Genomic DNA, 27,370 nt, shown 5'->3' on the forward strand with positions numbered 1-27,370 from the left:
CTTGATACCATGCCAGGCACTTAAACTGGGTTTTGTAGCTTCCCTACTGAGCAGATTGGTAGCAAAAGCAACGTCCGGTCTGCTCCATTGGGACAGATACAACAGACTACCCAGAGCTGACTGAAAGAGCTCAGCGTTCTCGAACTCAGCGCGTTCTGCTTGCTGACTGTCTTTCACGTAGCTCGTCTCCATGGGTGTCCTAACCCCTGCACAATCAGAGATTCTGAACTTCTCAAGCAACTGCTCAATCTTGTCTTTCTGACTGAGCAAGAAGCTACCATCCTCAGTTCTAGCTATCTCCACGCCCAGGTAGATCTTTACTGCACCCAGGTTCTTGAGCTGAAACCGCTTCCCAAGCTCTTTGGCAAACTTCTGTACCTGTTTGTCTGCCCTTGCGGTGTAAATTATGTCATCAGCGAAGATTAACACCATTTCCTGTGACTCTCCTGACCCTTTAAGGTACAGGCAACTGTCAGCAAGACTCTTCTTGAAACCTAGCTTCTCTAATTCTAAGCAGAATTCTGGACTGATCCCCTGATGGATAGGCAAATCTCCACCCCTTGGTCCCTGGCTCATATCCACAGAAAATCATCTTTTGGGACCTAGGGCCACCCTTTCTGCATTTGGCCTTTGGCATAAGGACCCAAGCCTCACAGCCAAAAACACGGAAGAAATGCACCTCGGGCTTCTTGCTGTGCAGCAGAAAATAGGGTGTGTCCCCTACCACTGAATTAAACGACCTGTAAAGTTGGCCGTCCGCCAAGACTGTGGACATCTCCTGCAGCGTTCTGTTCCGGCGTTCTGGCGTTCTGGAACACCATTCTGCTGGGGACTGTGTGGAACTGTCAACCTGTGTTGAATTCCCTTCTGGTGGAAGAAACTTTGCAGCGCAGACCCGGTGAATTCTCCGCCCCGGTCGCTCTGAAAATTCTGCAGTTGCATGGAAAACTGCAGTTCCACTGCTGCAATAAGTCTCTGATTAGTGGCGCAGCCTCACTCTTGTGTTTAAGCATGAACAGCCACCACCCATTCCTCGAAAAATCATCTATCAGACCAATGCAAATTTGGCCCTACCCAGACTGGCTACTGACATAGGGCCACACAAATCTGCATACACCAGCTGAAACAGCCTAGTGGCCATCCTTTCAGACCTTGTGTATGTGCACGTTTTCACCTTTGCATGCTTACACGCTCTGCACATGACTTCATTTTGCACCCCTCAGTGCATTCTGGGATCTTCTTCATGTAACCCCATGACACGTGAGCCATCCGTCTGTGCCAGAGATGAGCACACGCATCATGGACTGGAACATTGGCACATTGCACTTGAGCTGCCTCCGTGGTATCTGGACCTGCAAGAGAAGCTTTTAGCACAAACAGCCTATCTTTACATTCCACACTGACTAGTTGTTGCCCATCCCTGGAAATAGAACACATGTTATTCTCAAAACAGACTCTATAATTGTCAGCAACAAGAGCAGCGACAGATAGCAATGCACAGGACAGTCCAGGAACAACAAACACCGGTATCGAATCCTGTAAGAAAGAACAAAACAGTGAGCCAGTCTGAGTCAGAGCACGCTTAGTCCCATCTGCCAAACAAACAGATTTTCCAGAGACTACAGAGGTGCAATCCCTCAGAAAACCACCAGAGGGCACGAGATGATGGGAAGCTCCACTGTCAATCACGAAGGTCAGCACAGCGTCCTGTTTACAGCTCTTGACTGTTGCCATAGAAGCCGCCAAATGTTTATGTTCAGGGCAATCTATGCCAGCTGCCTTTGGCTTTTGCTTCCCACGTTTCGAAGAGCTCCTAATCTGGTTGCTCCGGGAGATGACCTTGGGCCCTTCCTGTGCCTCCACCAGGCAGTCTCTCACGAGATGGGAGGGAGAGCCACATCTATAACAGCGTCTCGAGGCAAAAGCTCTCACAGCATCCCCTCCAGCCATTCCTGCATTCCCTGCACCCCCACCTTTGGGTGCACAGCCTGGGCCTGCATGCTCCCCAGCACTCTGGTTTCGAGCCTCTGCATCACGTGGCCTCCCAGAGACAAAGCAGCAACTCCCAGCTGTAACTTCAGGAATGTGGCCTTCAGCCCCCACCAGGCCCTCGGCTCCTGGTGAGCTTTCACACAGTCTCTTCAGCGCCTGCCAGGCGCCCTGGGCCGTCTTAAGACCCTCCAGGTGGGGTAACAGCAAAGCATCCACACTTGCTCTCAGCATGCAGAGCTCTCTCTGCACTCTCTCCCTCTGCAGAGCAGCCTCCATGTCTGCTGCACCAGCTCCAGCAGCAGCTTGCATGGGTGGGGCCAGCTCCTTCTGGAAAGAACTCCAGAGCCCTGTGGCCAAAACAACCCCCTTGCTCTTCTGGACCAGATTTCCCAGTTCTGGCCAGTGAGCTTCTCAAACAGGACATCAAAAGATTCCTGGAGCTCTGCCATCTCCTCCCCTGGTCCTCCCTTGGGGCTCAGAAGTACTCATGCGTACCAGCCGTCTTCCAATGAGAGGCCTCCAGCAACTCTTTGCAGCACACAGCTTGCAGCCAGCGAGACTCCCTGCTTCCCTCCAGGCAGGGTCTCAGAGCTGGGCTTTCTTCTTCAGCAGCCAGCAGCCTTTCAGCACACAGCACATAAAAGCAGGCTTTCTCTGACAGCGTAAAAGCTTCGGCTTCCATAACCTCTGATAATAATTTATTGCTCAGAGAGATAAGGTCCGGCGTGCTTCTGTTGCGCAGCACACATTCCAAAAGCTCTGAGCCAAAGCAGAGTCTCACAGCGGTCAAAAATAAAGCCTTCTGTTTTCTGTGCGTCAATATGCATAAATCAGGCTGTCACGCAGAGTTACTGACCGACTCTGGGGTTGCAGTGCTCATCTCGCTTTATTGGCCGAGGGAGCATGACTAAGCCGCTTCTGGCGAACCAGAGCAGCGCACGGAAACGCCGTTTACCTTCCCGCCAGAGAGGTACCTATTTATCTACTTGCACTTTGACGTGCTTTCGAACTGCTAGGTTGGCAGGAATTTACAGCGTAAACTATCCATTATCCAGCAGAGTATGGAACATTGTACAAACGTGTCTGCCCTGGACGAAAACGAAAACAGAACAGAACAGAACAAAGAACTGAGACTCTCGGAAGTGACGCAGAGTCTCTCCGCCCCACAGTAGGCAGGACGCACACTCTGAGCTGTTTAATCCTGTAAGCTCAGGTTCTCCTCACAAGAACTGCTGTATTTGGCAGCACAGTAAGTGTGCATAGATAGCATTGCAGGCTTAAAGAGACACGCTCCATCTTCTGCTCCACATGGAACAGCAGCCTTGCTGAGATCCGTTTTGCTTATTTCTCCATGTCAGGTATGCCCTTCTCCCACCTGGGGACAGTCCCTGTGCCCATGTGGGGCAAAACTCCTTGTACCTAACTCCTGCAGAGCCAGGCAGCAGGAAAGGGAAAGTCATCTGTTGCGTTCTGAAGGTAAAGGAAGGACTGGACCCTGATTAATAAAATAGACACGAGGCTTGACCAGAAAGACTCTGGGAGAAAAGTGTGCAATGCCACTCCCTGGCCCAGGCTGTTTTTATTCGCAAAAGAATTTTAACACAGCGTTTGTAACAACCAATCAGATTTCCTCTGAGCATTTCAAAAAATCCCATGTGGGGACAAAGTGAGATCAGAGGAAGCCTCTTAACTACAAAGAACTATTTACTATTTGAGCATGCATACATGTTTAGGCTAAATAAAACAGGAACCAAAGAGGAATGCATTTAGCAAACCCCAGAGGTCATAAACCTATAGGAAAGGAAATACAGGCATTTTACCACCTCCATGTAAACTCTGTTCCTGGCCCTAAAAGCTACCTAAAGATTACCAAAAGCTACATCAAAGCTACCTCCTTATCTTTATGTACTCAGGATGCCTGGTGAACAACTAGTCTGTGCTATGTGACTACCAGGCATAGAGAAAATGGGCAGAGGTGCGGAGGCTTGTGGGATTGATCAGAAATCATGTCAAATGACTCAAGCCCAGTCACGGGGATTCGAACCGCTGACCTTCTGATGCGCAAGTACTAAGCTCTGTAGTTTAACCCACAACGCCACCCGCGTCCCTTACCTGACAGCAATTGCAGAGAGTGCTGCTGCTTTTAGGTCCTGCTTGTGGGCTTTGCATTGGGGCATCTGGCTGGCCTCTGAGCAGGGGCAGACTTTGGTAATCTTTGGTAAACTGGTGCACTGAGTTATGACAAAATTTGGCACACTGAAATGGACCATCTCAATTTTGCTCTCCCTCTTTTGGCGCCCTATGTATGGGAAGCACCCACACTGCCCGAAATCAGGCGCTGCTGTGAGAACAGGATGCTGGACTAGATGAGCCCCCTTTGGCTTGATCCCACTACCAGGCTCTTACGTGTCTTTCTGGCTCCCAGATGCACACTGTTGGACGGCACCTGCCTGGCCGGGGTCTCTTGCCGCGGTATGAGCATGCCACCTTCATTCCCACAAGCTGGCCCACGAGCCTCTGGGTGTTTGGAGGAGCCAGTGAAACTGGGAACAGTAATTGTGTGCAAGTTTTGGACCTCCGTATCAGTTATTTCCGTTTCATTTTATTACTTCTTGGAGTATTTTTGAAAAAAGATTTCAAACATGCAGCTGTCCAATTTCTAAATTTATTCATATCCAATATTTGCATCCCACTATCCCACCAAGGAGCTCAGAGCAGCAAATATAGCTCTCCTGAGAATAGTTATCCTCACAACAACCCATTGAGGTAGGTTAAGCTAGGAGAGAGTGATTGGTCCAAGTTCACTTGGCCTTAGTCAGGGGGTTGAATCCTAGTTTCTCAGGACTTAGTCCAACAATCTTACCACTACACCACACTGGCTATCTGTTAGATGATGAAAATAACAAACTTATTTCAGAGTGGTAGCTGGGTTAGCGTACTGCAGCAAAAACAACAGTGTCTTGTGTCACCGTCTATATCTAATAAATTTATTATGGCATCAGCTTTTGCACACTACAATCTGGCTTCTTTAGATGCATGAAGTATTATCCTGAGTTACTGCACTAGTGGGTCAGAAGGTGGAATTGTGAGATCAGAAGGAAATAATATGTAGAGATGGTGATACTTGTGTTTTAACAGTGGCCATTGACATACACACAAAATAGTAGTTTATAACATCCAAGCCATCGGTCAGAAAACTGGCACATGTAATTTGATTTAAAACCCCAAAATGTTTCAATTCAGTCCCTAACTTATAGCACTAAATCTCTTGAGGAAGTACAGTTCAGTAGTTTCAAGTTCTAGTTTCTCTTTGACGTTACTTTGAATCAAAGTACCACTAAATTAGCCTTGCATTTAAGCACTCGCCTGGTAACCAAAGGGGACTAGGAATTCCATTTCTTTCTTCCACATGTGATGTGTAATTCGCACCCATCCCCATTTTCTGTGCTTATAATTTACTTGTGTGCAATCCCCAATTTTTCAATATTGTAGCTTACAAATATTTTTGTTTTCCACGTTAGAAGGTGGAACTTGGATGAGCCCTAAGGTGATCGGCACTCCACCATCCCTTCGGACTTATCATACATCCTCAGCAGTGATTGGGGACCATTTATATGTATTTGGAGGAGGCGATAAAGGGGTGGATCCAGTCAAAGACCAGCAGCTTCACATCTTTGACTCTGGTAAGCTTCCTCTGCTCCTGTGCAGATGTTTCCCAAACTAAATGTTTAGCTGATTCCCCTGGGCCTGGCAGCAGATGGAGCAAAGTAGGAGTTGAATCCTGTTAGCCCTACTTAGAGAGAAACCGTCAAAATGGATAGACATGACTAATGTAGGCCTTTTAATTGCAATGGGTCTACTCTTAGGTAAAACATAGCTAAATGCAACCCTATGTGTGGGAAGCAAGGACCTTGAGGTAGCTGTTGCTTCATCTTAATACATTTCTCTCTCGCCACCTGTAGCCACTCTGACATGGCTGCAACCAGAAGTTTGGGGCGACCCTCCTGCTCCTCGACATGGCCATGCCATGGTGGCTGTTGAGAACAGGCTCTACATACATGGCGGATTGGCAGGTGATACCCTTTTTGATTATCTCTTCTGCTTTGATACAAATAAGTACTCAGTGGTGCAAACTTTGTGGAAAGGGATTCTTATCTTCCCATCTTGCCTTAAAAAAACCCAAAGCCATAAAACTTTAGCTTTTAGAAGCTACACATTCAAATCAAATCAAATTTTATTAAACGGTCACAGACCAGATTGGTTCGTACAGCTAGTCAGCGAAACATAACACCAGAAAAAACAAAGGACAATTTCAATACAGATTGGGCCATAACAACAATTTAAGATTGGACAGCATGAATAAGATTAAGTATTTGCCTTCGCCTGCATGTTGACATTGGAAAGCTCTTGTTTTCTGCGCCTGATAGCGGCTGCACAGAATTTAGCAACATTGATCGTAATTACAGGAACCTTATCTTCTACCAAGGCTCTCATACATTGAAGTTCTGATTCATTTTTAAGCTTTTGTAGAACTGGGGCAATAAAGGTCAGGCGTAGATCCTCGTAATAGCTACAGTGCAGCAATACATGCAAACTTGTTTCCACTTCCGATGAGCCACATGGGCAAACACGTGACTCATATGGTTTGCCCTCATATCTGCCTAACAGCAGGGCAGAGGGCAGAACGTTTAATCTGGCCAGGGTAAAGGAATGTCTGTACTTAGGTATTTGTAAATCAGCCAGATAGTTTGCGGGTGAGAACCCTCTCCCAAAGTCTCTAATTGTGGCGTGTTTATCCATTTTGCCCATATGACATTGCAGCTCTATGTCCCTAATGCGCTGGAGCACTTGACTTCTGGCTCTCTCATATCCTGCCGCTATCAAGATCTGCGGGGAGAATCCCAAGCTTCTTATCTTTTCAAACAGGGAAGCTTTCCAGGTAGAATGAAAGGTGTCTAAGAGTGTTAAGGGCGCCAAACCGGCCGGGAAAAAAATAAGTTTTAACCAGTAGTGTATCTTTAGAATCCACAAACGCGCGTTAACGGGTAGTTGTCCAACTTCTAAGCGGACAGCTATATTAGATACACAGGGAGGGATCCCCAATAAACACCGATAGAATTTTGCTTGAAATGCCTCCATAGGCACAAAATTTTTAAAACTGCAAACCTGGGATCCATAGGTGAGTTGTGGGAGTATTTTTGCAGCAAAAACCTGGGAGGCCGCTGGAACGTATTTTCCCCCTTTCCCATGAAAGAATCTTGTAAGGGCTTTGTTGGCCCTTCCTGCGTTGGCAATGGCGTTTATCATCTGTTGGTGCCACGAGACCCTTTCCTGAAAAGTTATTCCCAGGTATTTGAAAGTTGCTACCTGGTCAATAGGTTGACCATTAATTCTCCATTTGTGTTTCCTTCTTTTTTTTGAAAACACCATAATTTTAGATTTGCTGTAATTTATTAATAGTTGTTCTGCTTGACAATAATCAGCAAGTGATCTCAAGAGCTTCCTCAAGCCAACGCAGGAAAAGGAGAGTAGGACTGCGTCGTCCGCATACAGAAGCACCGGGAGGGGCATACCTGCCAGTTTGGGAGGGTGGGCATTTTCTTTCGCCATATTTACTGCTAGAGAGTTAATATAAAAATTAAATAGCATTGGCGCGAGGACACATCCTTGTTTAACCCCATAGTGTGTTTTAATTTCTTTAGTTAGATGGCCTGACCGATCGCATCTTACCCTCACCCTGGTGTTTTCGTATAGACCACGGATAAGGCGTAATAAGCGTTTATCTATGTTTGTAGCGCCAAGCTTTTCCCAGAGTCTATCCCTTGGTATTAGATCAAAGGCCGATTTGAAATCCACAAAAGCTGCATATAAAGACCCCCCTTTTCTAGAGTATTTGTCTGCCAGGTGTTGAAGGATAAGGGCCTGGTCTATAGTTGAACGCTTTGCTCTAAAACCAGCTTGAGCTTCTGATAGAATATGCTCTCTTTCCATCCACTCCACTAATTTGTCACATAAATGAGCAGCGTATAGTTTGCTGATAATACTTAATAGACTGATTGGTCTATAGTTAGCTGGCTCAGATCTGTTTCCTTTCTTGAATATTGGAATGATGATGGCTAAACCCCAGTCCTCAGGGATAATAGCTGTTTGATTTATACTAGTGAATAAGGCGGCTAGCACAGGGGCCCACCATCCAACATTTGTCTTAAGAATTTCTGGTGGGATATTGTCAGCACCCGGGGCTTTCCCTGATTTAAGAGATTGAATGAGGCCAGTAATTTATTCTGTGGTTACAGGGGGCCATTCCTTGCCAAATTCACTTGAAGCGGAAAGCAGAGCTGGGACCAGTTGATTTGATGAATATAATGAGAGGAAAAAGGCCTCCCATGCTCCAGCAGGTATAGAGTATTCGATTTCGATCGGGGAGTCTCTCCAGCTTTTTGCAATTGTTTTCCAGAACGTGGCAGAATCTTTCCTTCGGGAGGCCTCCACTAGGCACTGCCATTCCTCCCTTTGTGCCTGGAGCTTTTTCTTGTTAATCAAAGCTTTATAACTGCGTTTTAACTCAAACCAGTCTAATGGAAGCGAAGGTAGGTTCGCTGCTCTATAGTTCCTGTACTTATCCAGCAGGAGGCGTTTCATGGCTATGCATTCTTGGTCAAACCAGGGTTTGGATTTATTAGAGTGTAGAGATTGCCGTGGCATTTTTTTGTTAGTCAGATAAGGTTGTAGGGACGAAATCAGTTCCCGGAACATGTCTAATCTAGCCTCAGGAGTTGGGGAATTAACGAGGTTCTCCTTTCTAGCAAGAAAAGTATCTGAGTGAAGTCTTTCCGATATTTCATCACTCAATTTGCTGGACCATTTAATACGCGAGTATCTTAGCTCCATGTTTTCGTAACATGGGGCTTCAAGTTTATCAGAGCAAAATAAATCTTTTCTTACGTCCAGTATTAAACAGAGCGGTAGGTGGTCGCTGTCAACCCTCTCCACCACTTTGTATTCCCGTGCTCTGCTCAAAAGGTTAGATGACACTAGGACGTAATCGATAGTGGAGGCTCCCATGTTGGATATAAATGTGAATTCCCCACTGGGTTCTCTGTCGACACGACCATTTAATACGGTCAGATCCAAATTGTTGGAAAAACGTAGAAGGCATAGGCCTGCGTAGTTGCAGCCCTTGTCTTTTGAGAGCCTTGGGGGAATAAAATGGGCTTCTTCAGAAATGGGAGGTACGTCATGGAAATGAGCATATAACACTTCGTCTGATTGGCCAATTCTGGCATTTAAATCCCCAGCCAGCAGCACTGCCGCTGCAGGAGTTTGATTCATTAGCTCATCGACATATGATTCTAGCCTATGCCAGATATTTTTGATAAGCTGCTTGCCTCTTTGGGGAGGGGCGTATATATTAATCAATAGAAGTGTGCAATATCTGCATTTCATTAATAATGCCATGGCCACACTGCTCAAAGGCTCCATCTCGACGAAAGATGCTCTCAGCCTTGTGGATATTAGAATGCCTAGCCCACCCTTAACTCGTCCCCCTTTGTTGCTTGGTGAACCTGCGAGCGAGAATGAGGCAAAACCATTTACATCTAAATCCCCTGTTAGCCATGTCTCTTGCAGGAAGACTATATCATGATCTTGAATGAAATTGACAAATGATTGGTCAGTCGCCTTGTTGGGCCAACCAGCAATGTTCCATGATAAGAATTTAAGATTGGCTTTATCGCAGTCGAGTCTTTGTCAATTATTAGCTAACGTACTTTTAGGGTTTGTCTCTTTATGTATCGGTCGCCTATCGTCTTTGTATGGCGGGCTATCCAGCCGCTCCATGATTTCAATAGGTGGATGCAAAGTGCTCACGTTTGTGATCACCAGATCTTTATTATGCATATATTCCTTCTGTGGATATTCTGTTGCGGCCTGATTTTGGCCCAATTCTGTTTCATCAAGGTATCTCATTTTGTCCCATACGTCTGGTGGGGTCACCTTAGGGTTATTTCTCCTCCGGGGGGGTGATGGAGTGCTCTCTTTGGAGGGTGGCACATTCTCTCTTGGTGGAAAGTTAATCTCCGCTTTAATCTGAAGGTTACGTGCTGTGGTCTTTTTTTGGTCCCCCTTAATAACCTCGTTGCCTGAGGCTCTCTCGGCCAGCTTATCTCTTAGCTTGTCTAGTCTTCCCAAGATGTCAGTTTGTATTAATGGTGGGAACGTCCAGAACTGGTCAATTAGGATATTTTCTTCCATAGTAAAGAAATCCTCACCTCTGCTCACAAGGCATTGCGGGTTCTGTTTGTCAGGCCAGGATTTTGGGAGTTGTTTCCCCTTTCTAAGGTTTGCCTGCTTAGTTTTCAAAAGGGGGCTCAAAGGAGCCTTGTTTTCAAAGAGCCTAAGTATTGTCATCCGTGCTTTTAAAAAGGCAGGTCTTGACCTAAAAATAAACTTGGCCAGGTTCTGATCCCCAAAAGTGGTCAGTGCTCTCACTGAGTGACCATCATAATGTAGATATTCCACCGAGGTGATATCATTAGAATTAACCATTCCTGGTAGTATATCATTTAGACTAGATACAAAGTTCGTTATTCGCTGTTTCCCTGTAAGGAAGCCCTTAGGCTTCGGGAAGTTCGTGAATACCAATTTTTGGGGATTTAGAATCAAATTCCAATCTCTTTCCTGACTAGAGGCTTGCCAGGTCTGAAGGGGGGTATCATCTCTACTAAACGCTTCCTCTTCCCCGCTGTTCAATTTGCTAAGTGTTTTATTGCCTTCATAGGTAGAGGTCTCTACTTCCGCAGCATCAGGTTTGTTAAAGAGTTGGTTATCCAGGGACTGAATTGTTACTTCTGCCTTCTCACTTGCTACTGGGGTCAGCCTTGGCGAGTCCTCCTTAGCCAGTTGCTGTGTAACTATCTTTGTTTCTCTCTTTTTACCCTTCTTTTTACTGCCCCGTGTGGTCGATTTATTTGGAGCCGAGGGAAGAAGTTTAAACAATTTCTGCCAGTGTATATTTCGATTACTGCAGGTATACTTGGCTTTCCTTGTTGCTTTGATATTTTTACTTTTCTTCACTTTTACCCTTGAGTTATGTCTTTGCAGACTCTTATTTATTACTGGTTTGTTCGTCCCCACTAGCTCAACTGTTTTATGCTCTTGGGGCATATCATTTAGTTTTATCTCTTTTAATTGAGGTGTGAAGTTTTCTACTAACGTCAGCAATAGCCCATTTGTTATTATTAGATAATTTTTTATGTTAGCTAGATCAGTACTTATTGCTAGGGAATAATCCAAAGGGCAGCCGTCACTCAGTTCTGTTTGAGAGTATTTTGGAATAAGTATTTTTTGATGGGTAGATGTAATTTCTTCCGTGGGCCGCTGTTCCTTAGTAATAGAGGTATTTCCCTCCTGAAGTTCCTCGGCTAAAGCTAGTTCTTGCGCTAGGCTGCATGGAGAGTTAATATTTCCAGTATCTTGATATGTCTCTTTAAAGTAAGACGTCCAATCAAGAACAGTTAGAGAGGGGGGTATTACTTCATCAAGAATTAACTCTTTTTGTGGACTCTTACCCTCCTCCATCTTAGGGAAGTAATTTGTGATTTTGCTTTGTCTTTTACCAGGGCCCGGGGGGCTGATTGCCGGGTCAGGCAGTATACCCAACTCCTTATATGTTCTTCTAGTAAAAACCATGGTAAAAGTTGTCTTGATATAGAGAGAGGGCAGTTTGCCCCAGGTGAAACTGCCTTAAATTGGGGGGCAAGTGGGGGTATCAATCTATATTCCCACCTGCTCTCTACAGCAGCTTCCTGATGTGCTCATCAACAGCCTCAGTATATTTCTCTAATTTGAGTTCTCTACTTTTAGGTCTTGGCGATTGTCCTAAGCCTGTAATTTTCACCTCAATCATGCGACCAGCGCTGTTTCACAAATGCTGCAACCTAGTCAGAATATAATAATAAAACAATGCTGCCAAAGGGACAGCAGTAATAAAACGGCTAAAAAGTACATTAAAATTAAAATTGCCTTTTTTAGGCAATTTATGTGCCGTTGGAAAAGGATAATAGTGGAGTTTGGCTATAGCGCGTGCGCAGCTATGATAACCTTGTATTTCGGGCCCTAGCTTAGTCTTTACCAGTTTCTCTTCGCCACCTGCTGCTGTTGCCGACGCTGCGGTTGCTGCTGCTGCTGCAAAACCTCCGAATTCCCTCCTCCTCCTCCTCTTCCCAAGGCTGCCGCTGCCGCGCACGATCCGATTCCCAGGGACGCTGCTGCAACCCCCAATTCCAGGGCGAAGAAGTGCCACAGCTGGGCGACTTCCCGATTGCGGCGCCCAACAGGTTCCCCTTTTGGCTGCCCACCTCTCCTCCGCATGCAGCAAGTCAGGCAGCCGCTAGCCACAAGATGGTGTCCGCTCCCGCAAAGATCGCACAGCTCCGGCGTCAAGGCTCTTCTTCCTCGCTGGGTTTTTTCTTCTTCTTCTTCTTCTTTTCTTTAATTATTTCAGTGCAGGGGGGGGCGGGTGTTCCGTGAAGCCACGGCCCGAGGCGGTGAGGGTGGAGAGGCGGGGGTCTTCCTCTCTCTCTCTGTCTCTCTCTCTCCGGGGAGGCAGGAGGACTGGCGCCGCTGCGGCAGGCAGGCGGGAGGTCAACAAAGAGGGGAAAGAAATGGCTCTTCTGTTAAAGGGTATAGGTTTTAATAAGGTGCTTGGGTCTCAGGGTCTGTTCCAGAGTCCAGCAGCCACCTTCATGCAGGTCACTTGTGCGTGCTGCTGCGGAGCTTCGAGGGAGAGGAACTGTCAGCCCCAAGAGGGAATACTATCCGTGAGTTATTAAGGCAGCTTTGGTGGGGCTGGAAAGGGAAGGAAGGGAGGGAAGCTTGAGAATTCTTCTGTTGGCTCCCAGTGTCCTTTTACTGATAGAAGCTGATAGAAGCTGGGGGGTTTTCCAAGCTGCGCCTCTTATCAGCCTAATTTGCTGAAGACGCTCTTACTCATTCCGGCAGGACTCGAACGGGGACTTGTTTCAACCCCATTTTACGGTGTTTCCGATCACCCACCTTGAGTTTTTCCTTTCTCAGTGACGGGGTCCCTTCACGACAGGGGAGTCAGGCCAGGCCTCTTTTCCTTCCCCTCTCACTCGTTTCAAGAGATTACTCAGCTCCACAGCACCAAAGTACAGAGGGGGGTGCGGCAAGGCAGCAAGGCTAAAGCTCGAGTCCGGTGATAAAACAATAAAACAATAAAACGCTAATGCTAAGAAAAGCGAAGGCAGTGTTGAGGAGATAACGCAGCCACTAACTCATTAGAATTAAAAGATAAACCCCCAAAGGGTTTGAAAAAACTACTTAAAACTACTTAAGACTTTATCTAAAAGCAGACGAGGTTAACTAGGCTGCTACCTTCGTCGCCATCTTGCCCTCGCCCAATGTCGAAGCTACACATTATAAAACAGGGGTCATCAATTTTTTTCAGCAGGGGGCTGGTCCACTGTCCCTCAGACCTTGTGGGGAGCCAGACTATATTTTGAATTTTTTTAAAAAATGAACTAATTCCTGTGCCCCACAAATAACCCAGAGATGCATTTTAAATAAAAGCACACATTCCACTCATGTAAAAACACCAGGCAGGCCCCACAAATAACCCATAGATGCATTTTAAATAAAAGGACACATTCTACTTATGTAAAAACATGCTGATTCCCGGACCGTCTGTCGGCCAGATTTAGAAGGCGACTGGGCCTTAGTTTGCCTACCCATGTTATAAAGCCTTAAAGGCTAAGAATGTGAGAAATACTGATTACAGTTTCCACCTGCAGGCTGTGTTACTACAGAATTGTGGTACAGCCTTAGGAGGTGGTATGGGGTAGTTGGTAGCGTTTGACAAGATCCAGGAAGACGAGGAATCAGATTCCCACTCAGATCTCACTGGGTGACCTTAGGTTAGGCACAATCTCTCAGTCTAACCTACTGTGCAGGGTTGTGAGGATACAAGGGAGGAAAGGGGAGGATAACCATGTATGCTGCCATAAGTTCCTTTATGGAAAGGAAGACATTAATGAGAAAAATAAATTCTAAATTCCATTCAGCCTTCCTTTGATTCCTCTTTTTCAGGCATTTCCCATCTATTTAAGCCACCCCCCCCAATAATCTTTGCTGTCATTACAGCTAGAATCTTAACTTTGATGTAACTGTCCCAAACTCTTTACCAAATTCATTGGTAGAAATGATCTCTTTCAGCTTCTGCCTTCTGGAAGAAGGTACAGGGTTATAAAGACTAGGACTAGCCGCCTGAGAAACAGTTTCTATCCAAATGCAGTGTAAGGAGTCTCTATGGGAGTATATTGTATTTAAAAATGGGGTATCAGAGTTTTTAGGGGGCTAACCAGGCTGGGATAGCTGGCTTGTTGGTTTTAAATGTCTTATGTAGATTTTTTCAATTTCGTTGTTCTGTATGAGACAATGACAATAAAGATTATCGTATCGAAAGGGTATTCTCTCTCTCCTCTCTCACTAGTAGAAACCTTGAGGAGCTGCTTTCAGTCAGTATTAGGCAGCAGTGGGCTAGGTCAGGAATAATAGTACGTACCGTATTTTTCGCTCCATAGGGCGCACCGGACCATAGGGCGCACCTAGTTTTGGGAGGAGGAAAACAAGGAAAAATTATTCTGAATCCCAGAAGCCAGAACAAAAAGAGGGATCTGGCTTCTGGGATACCATGTGGCTGTTCTGGCTTCTGGGATAACCGCGCCAAGCCTCTTCAGGGCAGCGGGATGAAGGCTCCCCCTGCCCGAAGAGGCTGCGCAGGGCTAAGGCAGAAGGCAGGACAGGCGCGTCGCTCAAGGGGCGCTGCGCCTTCTCTCTCTGCGCAACGCCTCTCCTTCACAAGAGAAGCGCTGCGCAGAGAGGGAGAAGGCGCAGCGCCCTTCAGCGAAGCTGGAGAAGGAACAGAAGGAGACCCTTCTTTTCCTCCTCTGGCTTCCAGGACGCTGCGAAGCCGGAGGAACAGAAGGAGTCCCTTCTGTTCCTCCTCCGGCTTCCAGGACAGGCGCGTTGCTCAAGGGGTGCTGCACAGTTCTCTCTCTCTGCGCAGCGCCTCTCCTTCACAGGAGAGGCGCAGCGCCCCTTCAGTGAAGCTGGAGAAGGAACAGGAGGAGACCCTTCTGTTCCTCCTCCGGCTTCCAGGTCAGGCACGTCGCGGCGAAGCCAAGGAGCCTGCATTTGCTCTATAGGACGCACACACATTTCCCCTTCATTTTTGGAGGGGAAAAAGTGCGTCCTATAGAGCAAAAAATACGGTAATTTATTATTTTTACCCAACCCATCTGAACTTGTGGCTCTGCAATATGTTGCTGAATCCCCACCCTTGGCCATGCTGGTTGGAGCTGCTGGAAGTTAGGAATCCAACAGCATCTGGCAGGCCACAAGTTTCTTACTCCTGGTCTAGATGGGAATAGTTTAAAAGGTGCCCAAGAGCCGCTCAGTGTTTCAGTGTTCCACAACACCCACAAGAACCCTTCTGGTCTAAATAGTCCCACATACTGTTCTCAGTCAGGAGCCTGCAAGCAGGAATTGTGCGAAACTGCAGTCTCCCCTTTTTGATTCCCAACAACTGGTTTGCTATATCCTCCATGAATCTATCTTTGCTGCTTTTAAAACCATACAAGCTGTCAGCAGTCACTGTTCCCATGTATGTCACTTAAAATGTTAAGAGGGAAAAGAGATCCCCAATATTTCCACTCCCTGTAGAAGCTTCAGGTCTAATTTTCCAAGATTGACAAATAGTGGTTTTAATTGAAAAAGAAGCTGCTGCAACCCCCCCCCCTTTTTTTGCATAGTTTTCTATTTGTTTTTTTAACTGCAGAAAAGGGACATTGGACAAAGCTGGAGTTTAAAACTCCTGTGCCTTCAAGGAAAGGTTTCAGGTGAAAAAAGTGAAATACCTAGGGGTGAACTTGACCTTGAAGAATGTAAATCTATTTAAAGACAACTATGAGAAGTGTTGGTCAGAAGTGAAAAAAGATCTTGAAATTTGGACAAATTTGAAGCTTTCCTTACTGGGTAGAATTGCTGTTATTAAAATGAATGTATTGCCAAGAATGTTGTTTCTGTTTCAGATGTTACAAATCATTGACAAAATGGACTGCTTCGAGAAGTGGCAAAAAGAAATTTCTAGATTTGTCTGGCAGGGCAAAAAGCCCAGAATAAAATATAAAATTCTTACTGATGCAAAGGAAAGAGGGGGGTTTGCCCTGCCGGACTTTAAGTTATATTATGAAGCAGCAGCTTTCTGCTGGTTGAAGGATTGGCTACTTCTTGAAGACACGGACATTTTAGATTTGGAAGGATATGATAATGTTTTTGGGTGGCATGCATATCTGTGGTACGGTAAGGCTAAAGTGTATAAAGCATTTAAAAACCATATTGTCAGGAAAGCATTGTTTAATGTCTGGATGAAATATAAATATTTATTGGAAAACAAAACTCCAAGGTGGCTTTCACCTATGGAAGCAAAGGCCCTGAAAAAGCTTAATATGGAATCTAATTGGCCAAAATATTGGGAAATTTTGGAGCAGGAGGGAGACAAAGTGAAATTGCAGAGTTATGAGAAACTTAAGGATAAGGTGCGAGATTGGTTACATTACTTTCAAGTAAGAGAGGCCTATCATTTGGACAGGAATATCGGTTTCCAGGTGGAAAAATCAAAGTTGGAAACAGAATTGTTAGAACCCAATGCTAAGATATTGTCGAGAATGTATAACTTGCTGTTGAAATGGAATACTGGGGATGAAACGGTAAAATCGGCTATGATAAAATGGGCACAAGATGTTGGTCATAATATTATGTTTGTTGACTGGGAACAGTTGTGGACCACCGGCATGTAATGCCTTAAGAGAGAATATTATGAAAATGATATAGAGGTGGTACATGACCCCAGTCAAACTTGCAAAAATTTACCACTTGCCCGATAATAAATGTTGGAAATGTAAAGAAACTGAAGGGACATTCTTTCACCTTTGGTGGGCGTGCCCAAGGATTAAGGCTTTCTGGGAGATGATATATAATGAACTGAAAAAGGTATTTAAATATACCTTCTTGAAGAAACCAGAGGCCTTTCTTCTGGGTATGGTCGGCCAATTGGTGCCAAAGAAGGATAGAACCTTTTTTATGTACGCTACAGCAGCAGCAAGAGTACTCATTGCAAAGCATTGGAAGACGCAAGATCTACCCACTCTGGAAGAATGGCAGATGCAAGTAATAGACTATATGGAACTGGCTGAAATGACCGGCAGAATTCGAGATCAAGGAGAAGAGCAGGTGGAAGAGGACTGGAAGAAGTTTAAAGTTTATCTACAAAAATACTGTAAAACTTTTGAATGTTGAGGACTTTGAAAAGTAAAAGAAGGGGTTCTAGTGATTGAGTTAAATAAGAGTACAAAGGGAGGGACAAAGAATGAAAATGAATAAAGAATGATCTTGCTGAACTACTTATTACATAGAATACAAGATCGGGAGGCGGGTGGAAGTAAGGAAAATAAGGTTTTGAAGGTTACAATCGAAAAGTGAGCTTTTATTTTTATGCTAAAATTTCTTTTTTCTTTCCTTTTTTGTTTATGTTTTTCATGTTTTTCTTTTTTTTTGTAATGTCTATGGAAATTTGTTTTCTTTTTTGTGTCATTTTGTGTAAAATGCAATAAAATATTATTTTAAAAAATAAAATAAAATAAAACTCCTGTGCCTTCTGCTTGTCTGGACCAGTCTATGTGTGTTGTTCCGTGGAAAGTGTCTTCCAATGAGGACAGCAACGGGAAGGAAGGAGCTGGAGGCTCTAATGGAGACAATCTATCTCAAGGCTCCCCAGATGAACACTTATGCTTAGTGTTTGGTGGAATGGATATTAAAGGGTAAATCTACAAAGATGTAACTCTTCTTAAGTAAAATGTTTTAACTAAATGTAGCTGTTTAATAATCTATATCTGCCACCCTCCATGTAATGCAAGACAATCCACATTTTGTGCCGGAGGACTACAAATGAAGTGTGTGCGCGCATATTTCTGCCTCTTTAAAGTTTCAGTGTGTCCAATGGCTGGGAAAGGAAGTGTTTAATAAAATACCAGTGAGTTGGCCTCCTTTAATGTAATCATTTCCTTAAATCAAATTTGGGTGGTTGACTGCTTCGTAGTACCATGGAAGTAAAATAAGACCCTCAGAAAATGAAATGTGTAGTTTCTACAGGTACTGAACCCCAAATGGTGCTCTCCTGCCAACAATGGGATGAATCAGGGTGTGTTAGGTAAAGGTACCCCTGCCCGTTCGGGCCAGTCTTGCCAGACTCTAGGGTTGTGCGCTCATCTCACTCTATAGGCCGGGAGCCAGCGCTGTCCGCAGACACTTCCGGGTCACGTGGCCAGCGTGACAAGCTGCATCTGGCGAGCCAGCGCAGCACACGGAACGCCGTTTACCTTCCCGCTGGTAAGCGGTCCCTATTTTATCTACTTGCACCCAGAGGTGCTTTCAAACTGCTAGGTTGGCAGGCGCTGGGACCGAACAACGGGAGCGCACCCCGCCGTGGGGATTCGAACCGCCGACCATGCGATTGGCAAGTCCTAGGCGCTGAGGTTTTACCCACAGCGCCACCCACATTAGATGAAGCTAATAAGAATTAGTGCTGGAGGGTTCAGGATTGGACAATTTCCCATATAACAGATTTACTGCACTGAAACAGTTCAGTACAGGTTGGCAGGAGCAGGGACCGAGCAACGGGAGCTCAAACCCCGTTGCGGGGATTTGAACCGCCGACCTTCTGATCGGCAAGTCCTAGGCTCTGTGGTTTAACCCACAGCGCCTCCCGCATCTCCCTAGCAGACATGCATGGGAATAATTCATTGTACAATTGTATTCTGCTCTGAGGAAGGTGGTTTCTGAGGGGGTCAGACCAAGAAACATGCAGACAAAACCATAGCTCTGGTCCTGGTGTGTTCTTAGTTCCTATAAGCATTTGTGTTACAAAGATCAAATAGACCCAGATCCAGTGTAAGTAACAAATTTATTGTTGTCACTTGGAGGGTAGAAAAGTTCTCCACATAACACACACAACCCAACTTGTTAAATAGAATGGTTTCAATACTTCACCCGCTCCCCTTGTCAGGTTGCCCACCCCCCTGCTGGACATTTATCAACTGCTAATGAAAAGCAGTATACAGCCACTTTTGGGCTAGCATTTCCAACTCCACTCAATGTGAAGATTCTGGTCACATTCCAAATCTAGAGTTCAAATAGTTTAAACAAAAGTTCAAAGTCCAATATTTACAGCACCAACATCTAGGAAACTGAGGTCTACAATTCATCCTTATCTCCTCCTGCTGCTTCTTCCTCGGTAGGGGGTGGGCCTGCACTACCATACAACCTGCCCACAATTGGTTGCACCACCTCTTCCAGTTCCTTCTTTTGGGCTTTGAATTCCTCGATATCACTATCTTGGTGACTCTCTAGCCACTCAATCTTTTCCTCTACAGCCTTCTCTATTGTTTCTTTGTCTTCAGATGACAACTTGCCACCGAGCTTCTCCTTATCTCCAATCTGGTTTTTCAGTGAGTAGGCATAACTTTCCAGCTCATTCCTAGCATCGATCCGCTCTTTCAGCTTTTGGTCTTCCTCAGCAAACTTCTCTGCATCATTGACCATCCTCTCAATTTCTTCTGGAGTAAGACGATTCTGGTCATTGGTGATAGTGATCTTATTTTTGTTGCCTGTGCCCTTGTCCTCAGCCGTAACACGAAGGATTCCATTCACATCTATTTCAAAGGTAACTTCAATCTGAGGGACGCCACGGGGAGCAGGAGGGATTCCAGTTAGATCGAAAGTTCCCAAGAGATGATTGTCCTTTGTAAGAGGACGTTCTCCTACGGGGGGAGAAATTTCATTTCAGATGAAATCACTCAGATTATACTCTGGTAATCATGCAAGTACAAGGTTATTTTTTAAAAGGCATCTCACTTGTGTTTCTATTAATAATCAACAGCTAGTGATACTCAAAGCATGTTAAGGAACCTCACAAATGTGGAAACATGCATTGCAAAATTAAGCCGTGTTGGATTCACCTTTTACTCTTTAATGCCCAAGACAAAATACTCTAAAAGTTTCCAAGCCAAATGATGTTGGTCGGCCACTTACCTTCATAAACCTTAATTGTCACAGTTGGCTGGTTATCTGAAGCTGTGGAGAAGATCTGTGATTTCTTGGTGGGGACAACAGTGTTCCTTGGGATAAGTTTGGTCATTACTCCACCAACAGTCTCAATGCCCAAGGTCAGAGGACACACATCAAGCAGCACCAGATCCCCTAAGAATGAAAAGGAGGTTTTAAGTGATGAAGCATCACCATAATTTATCTAGCTGTAGTGACAAACTTGACAGCCAGCAAAGACCATTCCAAACAGTTATGAGGCTGACTGGAAGCTTTTCACTTGTACAGGCTACTCTGCCCAACACCTCATGCAGCATTTAAGTCACTCAGACTTACCAGTATCTTGATCCCCAGAGAGTACACCAGCCTGCACAGCAGCACCATAAGCTACAGCTTCATCAGGGTTGATTCCACGAGAGGGTTCCTTGCCATTGAAAAATTCTTTCACAAGCTGCTGTATCTTGGGGATGCGAGTAGAGCCACCAACAAGCACAATTTCATCAATGTCAGACTTCTTTAGGTCTGCATCCTCTAGGACTTTCTGGACAGGTTTCATGGTGGAACGGAAGAGATCCTACGAGCAGAATTTAAAATCCCTTAATTGATGTGGAAAGGCAATCACAGAACAAGGCCACAAGATGATACAGTCACCAAATTATCAGATACATCCTGCCCTCAAGATGCCCATGTGTGATGCTATTTGAGATCAGATGGGCCTACTCGTAACATCTCATTTGTCTTTAACAGGAGAATCCACAAAGATCAGTCATTGCTATCTTTTAGAGGACAAGCAATTTTGACTCAAGCCATTAGGGAACCAATTTATTCTCTGCTGTCGGTGCAGTTTGACCAGCATAGTGTCTTGGGAGTGGGATAACATTTCACACAGGAGGGCACCACTTTATTTTTCCCATGACAAGCATGTACTACATGTTACTATAATTGGCCCAGTATACCTGAAGGAGCGTCTCCACCCCCATCATTCTGCCCGGATGCTGAGGTCCAGCGCCGAGGGCCTTCTGGCGGTTCCCTCATTGCGAGAAGCAAAGCTACAGGGAACCAGGCAGAGGGCCTTCTCGGTAGTGGCGCCCACTCTGTGGGACACCCTCCCATCAGATGTCAAAGAGATAAACAACTACCTAACATTTAGAAGACATCTAAAAGACATAAAAAGACATTTTTATGTGCGACATTTGAATGTATTTTTAATCTTTGTTGGAAGCCGCCCAGAGTGGCTGGGGAAACCCAGCCAGATGGGCGGGGTACAAATGATAAATTTATTATTATTATTATTATTATTATTATTATTATTATTATTATTAGTCTCCCACTTTTATTTTTTGTGTACAGCAATTACTGCAATTACCCATTTTAAAATTCAAGATACCTACCATGTTCAGTTCTTCAAATTTTGCTCTTGTCAAGGTTTCAGAGAAGTCTTCTCCTTCAAAGAAAGATTCAATCTCAATTCTAGATTGGTGTTGAGAAGAAAGCGCTCTTTTGGCTTTTTCAACTTCTCGACGAAGCTTCTGAACAGCTCTGTTGTCCTTCCGAACATCCTTTCCAGTTTTCTTCTTGTAGAGCTTGATGAAATGTTCCATTACACGCTGGTCAAAGTCTTCCCCACCCAGGTGAGTGTCTCCATTGGTTGCCACAACTTCAAAGACACCATTATCAATTGTGAGGAGGGAGACATCAAAAGTTCCACCACCCAAGTCAAAGACAAGGATGTTCTTCTCGCCCTCCCTCTTGTCTAGGCCATAAGCAATAGCAGCAGCAGTCCTGTAAGAGCAACTCGTTAGTTTGGTAAATGTGAGAAAAGCCCACATAAATGCCAAATACTGGCAGAAGACTATTAAAACCCTACTTACGGCTCATTGATTATTCTCATGACATTCAGCCCTGCAATAGTACCAGCATCCTTTGTAGCCTGACGCTGGGCATCGTTGAAGTAAGCTGGCACAGTGACAACAGCATGGGTGACCTGGAGAAGAATGAGAATAATTTGGATTGCTGTTTCCAAATTAACATCTAATACAGTTTTTTGGGGGGAGGGGGAGGGAGCCCGATTGTCTAGAATGCACCTTTCAAGACTACGTAGAGTGGATTGCCTGTTGCCCTCTAGATGCTGCTGGGCTCTCATCAGCCCCATCCAGCATTGTCAACTGTCAGGGATATTGGAAATTGGAATTCAAACAGATCCAGAAGGCTACAGATTGGCTGCCTCAGCTTGGAGAACAGTTCTACCACCCCCATCCATTTTATGTCCCAGGGAACCCAGAAGGCATGGACTCCTCATGTACAAGCAGCCAGGCCTGTTAGGAGGCATTAAAGCTCAGTGGTAGAACACTTAAACTGCATGCAGAATAGTACATGTTCAATCCAGTTTAGAATTATCTCTAGATCAGAAAGGCATCTGAGACCTGCTGCTAACTAGAGTAAGCAGTAAAGGATTAGACCAACCACTGGCCAGTCTCCATACATGGTAGATTCACAAAGGCTCCCCTCAGTGCCTATTCTTTTTGCTTGTGTGCTTCAGCTGAAACAACATCTTACCTTCTTTCCCAAGTAGGCCTCTGCAGTCTCCTTCATTTTAGTCAGAACCATTGCTGAAATTTCTTCTGGGGCAAAGGTCTTCATTTGGCCACCTCCAATATCAACCTGAATATGGGGCTTGGACTTCTTTTCAATGACCTGTAAAGACAGGTACAAGTGGACATGGTTAAAAACCAAAAGCACCACATCTACAATATTAATCTTGTGGTGGACTTAAAGAGGTTCCATTGAGGATGCGGCAGGACCAAACAACCTGCCCATCAGGTTGCCAGATGCAGAATAACCCATGCTTTGATGCTGGTATCTTGAGCAGAGTGAAAGCAGAGCCATAAGTTGTGTGGACTGGAAAAACACTTCATACATAGCTTAGTAACCTAGTGTCTCTAGGAAAGTGCTAGGGCTGGGGACAGGCTGGGTTCAAATTTCACACCAAAAGGTGTTCAATGTACTTTATATATACAGTGGTACCTCAGGTTAAGTACTTAATTCATTCCTGAGGTCTGTACTTAACCTGAAACACCACTTTAGCTAATGGGGCCTCCTGCTGCCGCCAGAGCATGATTTCTGTTCTCATCCTGAAGCAAAGTTCTTAACCTGAAGCACTATTTCTGGGTTAGCAGAGTCTGTAACCTGAAGAGTATGTAACCCGAGGTACCACTGTACCATAACATAAAAGGCACAAAATGAGTACCTTGAAAGGTAGGTATTTTATATCCTGCTGCACAGAAGGATCATTCCATGTTCTACCAATGAGGCGCTTGGCATCAAATACAGTATTCTCAGGGTTTGAAGTCAGCTGGTTCTTTGCTGCATCACCTATAAGACGTTCCCCCTCTGGTGTGAAGGCCACATAGGAGGGTGTGATTCTGTTACCCTGGTCATTAGCAATTATCTCCACACGCCCATTCTTGAAAACACCAACACTGTAAAAGAGAATGGAAGTTACTTTTTAAAATATATGTATTATTTAAAGGCTTCTTTAAATAGTAAAAGCAAAACTAAAGAAATGCCATGGTCAGATCACTTCCTGGTGAAACTGGACTTCTCCGCGACCCTTCCCCTCTGCAGGGAGGTGGGACCGATTTGGATGGTCTGCCCCCACCACTTAATAGATCAAAATGGTTTCCAGAGAGTGGTAGGGGATGCTTTATCCCATGCTGATGGCCTTTCAGCCGATTCCCTGGTGGCCCGCTGGAATGTGGCGTTAACCAGGGCTATCAACTGTCTGGCTCCGAAGCGCACTCTCCGACTGCATGGAGCCTGGACAACCCCGTGGTTTTCCACGGATCTAAATGAAACAATTGCTGAGACGGCTAGAGCGCCGGTGGCGTATAACTCATTCTGAAGCTGACCGGACATGGGTTAGAGCTCAATGTCGAGTCTACCAAGTGGTGGTAGCAATGGCGAAGAAGACTTTCTTCACCACCTCTATTGCATCTGCAGAAAACAGCAGCAGGAGGCTCTTTAAGGCGGTTCGCAATTTAGCAGAACCACCTGCTACATCGGGGACCAGTACGGGCCACATGATCTCCTGCAATGATTTTGCAAAGTTTTTTGCAGATAAAGTCGCTCAGATTTGGGAAGAGGTAGACTCACAGCTGTCCATGGAGGTGCAGGTCAATTCTGTGTCCAGGGCAACTGTCTACCAGCTCCATCTGGTACACAGGCTGAGACCCCACCTGCCCGCAGACTGTCTCGCCAGAGTGGTACATGCTCTAGTTATCTCTCGCTTGGACTACTGCAATGTGCTCTACGTGGGGCTACTTTTGAAGGTGACCCAGAAACTACAACTAATCCAGAATGTGGCAGCTAGACTGGTGACTGGGAGCGGCCAAGACCACATAACACCGACCTTGAAAGACCTACATTGGCTCCCATTACATTTCCGAGCACAATTCAAAGTGTTGGTGCTGACCTTTAAACATCTAAATGGACTCGGCCCAGTATACCTGAAGGAACGTCTCCACCCCCATCATTCTGCCCGGACGCTGAAGTCTAGCACCAAGGGCCTTCTGGCGGTTCCCTCACTGTGAGAAGCCAAGTTACAGGGAACCAGGCATAGGGCCTTCTCAGTAGTGGCACCCGCCCTGTGAAACGCTCACCCACCAGATGTCAAAGAGAAAAACAATTACCAGACTTTTAGAAGACATCTGAAGGCAGCCCTGTTTAGGGAAGCTTTTAATGTTTAATAGATTATTGTATTTTAATATTCTGTTGGAAGCCGCTCATTATTGTATTATTATTCTGGGTGGTTCACAAAATATAATACACCTAAAATACAGTACATTAACACAACCAAGGAAAAATGACCACCACCAACAAAAACAGAATTCACACAAAACCAACAGCAAACAGGAGAAAATCAAGCACATCAAGCAAAAAATCTGATCTATGATGAGGTGCAGCAAGCAAGCTAGTTGTATCCTCTGGGCAGCCTAATACTAATGTTTCTGGCCAGTACTCAAGCTTTTAGTTGTAAGACTACACTAAAACAAAATAGTTTGAGTTGAATAGATATTGTATTATTACTCCCTTGACTTGTACCAAGTGCATTAAAATAGTAATACAGTACAATTTGTTTGCATACACTAGTGCAGAATCTTGGCCATATTTTGGTGCAGTGGCCATAAGCTATTCAAGACACCCAGAAGCCAGTCAATCAAATAGGCACCCTTTTACTTACCAGGAATATGTGGTTCCCAGATCAATGCCAACCACAGACCCCACATCCTCCTTTTTGTCGTCGTCATCAGCAGCAAATACACTGCCAATGAGCAACAGGCAGACAAGGGCATACTTCATTCTGCCCTTGTACCAAATATTCACAATCAGAGAGAGAAAAAACCCTGTAATAAGTAAAATCAACCATCAGTGGCAATACTATGAGCAAAAAGACAATACCATGATGCCCATTTAACAGAAATGGGGGCAGATTTACAGAGTAAGTATTACTGGTCCCACACATCCTTAGCAAAGGCTGGGAGGGCCAATCAGGACTAGAGGCTACCAAGACCCACAGCCTGCAAACATGCAGGCAGCTCAAAGAAAACACCCCACCCCAAATCCTATACAAAGGAGGCCCAGGAAACTTTTCGGTTCAAGGAAAAGGCAGCAAAGGGGTTAAGAAAATATGTAGCTCTCCTGATACTTAAACATGAATGTGAACCCACACACACTGCTAAATTCTACAGGCATCCATTGAGAAAAATAATGTGGAAAGGCGGTATGTAAAAGCTGCAAAACCTAACATCAAAAAAAGGCCACCAACCTCTTAACTTTAGTTCAGACAACCTCAACATTAAAGGCAAAGAGTAAGTATGTAATCCAGTGCCAGAGATAGGCTGCTCCCCCCTCCCATTTTTGGGGGTATATGGAGTCACTGTAAAACGAGTAGCCTCAAATCAAATAATTAACGTTGTTCACTGCAACCACAGCTGTTTTGCCTTCACCATTCTCATAAGGTGAAGTGGGAGAAGGGAATAGTCGCTGTCCCCATCACCAGAAACCCAGCTATTACCATTTACCCCAAACCGGTAAAGGTTATCAATATACAAAACCAACACCATATAGAAATATCTAGCAAGTTCTGCTTTTTGCAAAAAAATCCCCTCTCCCAGGTAAGGAGCAAGGGGGAACGAAAAAGAATACCCCACACAAACATCTGTTCCTATTCTGCGATATAAACCCCTTTTATTCATGCATGCATACCAAATACTGTAATCACTGCAATCGCCACCCAACCACCACCACCACCAAGGGAGAATATGGATCTGGCAGGAAATGCGAATAAAAATGGCGCGCGCTTTGGACCGAGAGCCGCAATAGGATTTTTCTCAGTGGGAACCTGGGTAAATGAGAACGAAGTGGCATTATGAGGGCAAGGGGGACCCCGTAAGGCCCGATAGATTTGGAGAAGCCGCCCTCCCCTTCTTGTTAGGCCCCGGCCCCCGCCTCTTCCTCCGCTCAAGCACTAGGCCACCCCAAGCCTTACCTGTATTAGGTAACAGGACCTCGCGGTCACCTCACGCACTATCCGACAAACGCAACAATCCGAATTGTGATTTTCGAACTCAAAGCTCACCGGTTTGGCCCATATGTCCCCCTCGGCTCTTATATACCTTCCCGTGGCCTTGCGTGCACTATTGACCCATTTTCTCTCGCTGGAGCCTCCCGATTGGTCGCTTGCCACTAAGCTGGCCGGAGCCGATAGGTCCGCTCCGTCCCTGACGTTAGGCCCCGTTGCGCACCGCTCCGTCGGCCTTGGTTGTGTCGCTTTCCTTTCCCTCCCCTTCTCTTTCCTCTCGGCCGTCCTCGAGCCTCATTGGGCCGTCCTACCGGTGTCGCGGTCCAATCAAGGGCTGCTGCATGAGCCAAGCGGAACGAGCTCATTAGCTGGAATTGGGCGTCATGTTGAAAAATCTATAGGCAGGGAGTGTTGGCACTTTCTGAAAGTTTCTATGGTTACGAGGCCTAGCTGCCTGTTATAGGCGGTGGCAGAAGAAGGAATAGGTTGCTGTGACTATGGCTGCCACAATGTTTCCGTAGGCAGTACTGAAGGCTGCTTTGCACCCTCCAGAAAACAAAACAAAAACCCACCCCCAACGACCGCAACACACAGACATTTCACGCACCCTTTAAACTC

General features: G+C 45.4%; 1 protein-coding gene and 1 pseudogene across 2 annotated transcripts; one reads left to right on the forward strand and one right to left on the reverse strand.

Moving 5' to 3' along the window:
• The first annotated feature begins 3,957 nt into the window (after positions 1-3,957).
• Positions 3,958-13,214, forward strand: LOC309333157 (rab9 effector protein with kelch motifs-like; annotated as a pseudogene). Its single transcript, XR_014161632.1, has 6 exons — positions 3,958-3,967; positions 4,364-4,571; positions 5,514-5,675; positions 5,955-6,176; positions 12,221-12,370; positions 13,138-13,214. The product of XR_014161632.1 is annotated as a rab9 effector protein with kelch motifs-like (transcript).
• Positions 13,215-19,014: 5,800 nt separating this feature from the next.
• On the reverse strand, positions 19,015-26,828 carry LOC309333206 (endoplasmic reticulum chaperone BiP-like). The gene is made up of 9 exons (XM_081846610.1): positions 26,720-26,828; positions 25,412-25,574; positions 23,420-23,651; positions 22,729-22,866; positions 22,044-22,156; positions 21,564-21,954; positions 20,509-20,746; positions 20,161-20,328; positions 19,015-19,889 (listed from the first exon to the last, which is right to left on the reverse strand). Exons 2-9 carry the CDS (start codon positions 25,528-25,530, stop codon positions 19,324-19,326), a joined length of 1,965 nt encoding a protein of 654 aa, XP_081702736.1. The 5' UTR covers positions 25,531-25,574; positions 26,720-26,828; the 3' UTR covers positions 19,015-19,323.
• Positions 26,829-27,370: the final 542 nt, after the last annotated feature.

Source organism: Podarcis erhardii (genome assembly GCF_964252035.2).
Source record: "Podarcis erhardii genome assembly, chromosome: W".
NCBI classification, from domain to species: Eukaryota; Metazoa; Chordata; class Lepidosauria; order Squamata; family Lacertidae; genus Podarcis; species Podarcis erhardii.

Excerpts from the sequence above, each read along its gene's own strand:
- LOC309333206 (XM_081846610.1), bottom strand. The coding sequence starts at position 25,530 with ATGAAGTATGCCCTTGTCTGCCTGTTGCTCATTGGCAGTGTATTTGCT. Across the intron at positions 23,652-25,411 it reads CTGGGAACCACATATTCCTG|TGTTGGTGTTTTCAAGAATG; the intron begins GTAAGTAAAAGG and ends TCTCTTTTACAG. Across the intron at positions 22,867-23,419 it reads TAAAATACCTACCTTTCAAG|GTCATTGAAAAGAAGTCCAA; the intron begins GTACTCATTTTG and ends CTGTCTTTACAG.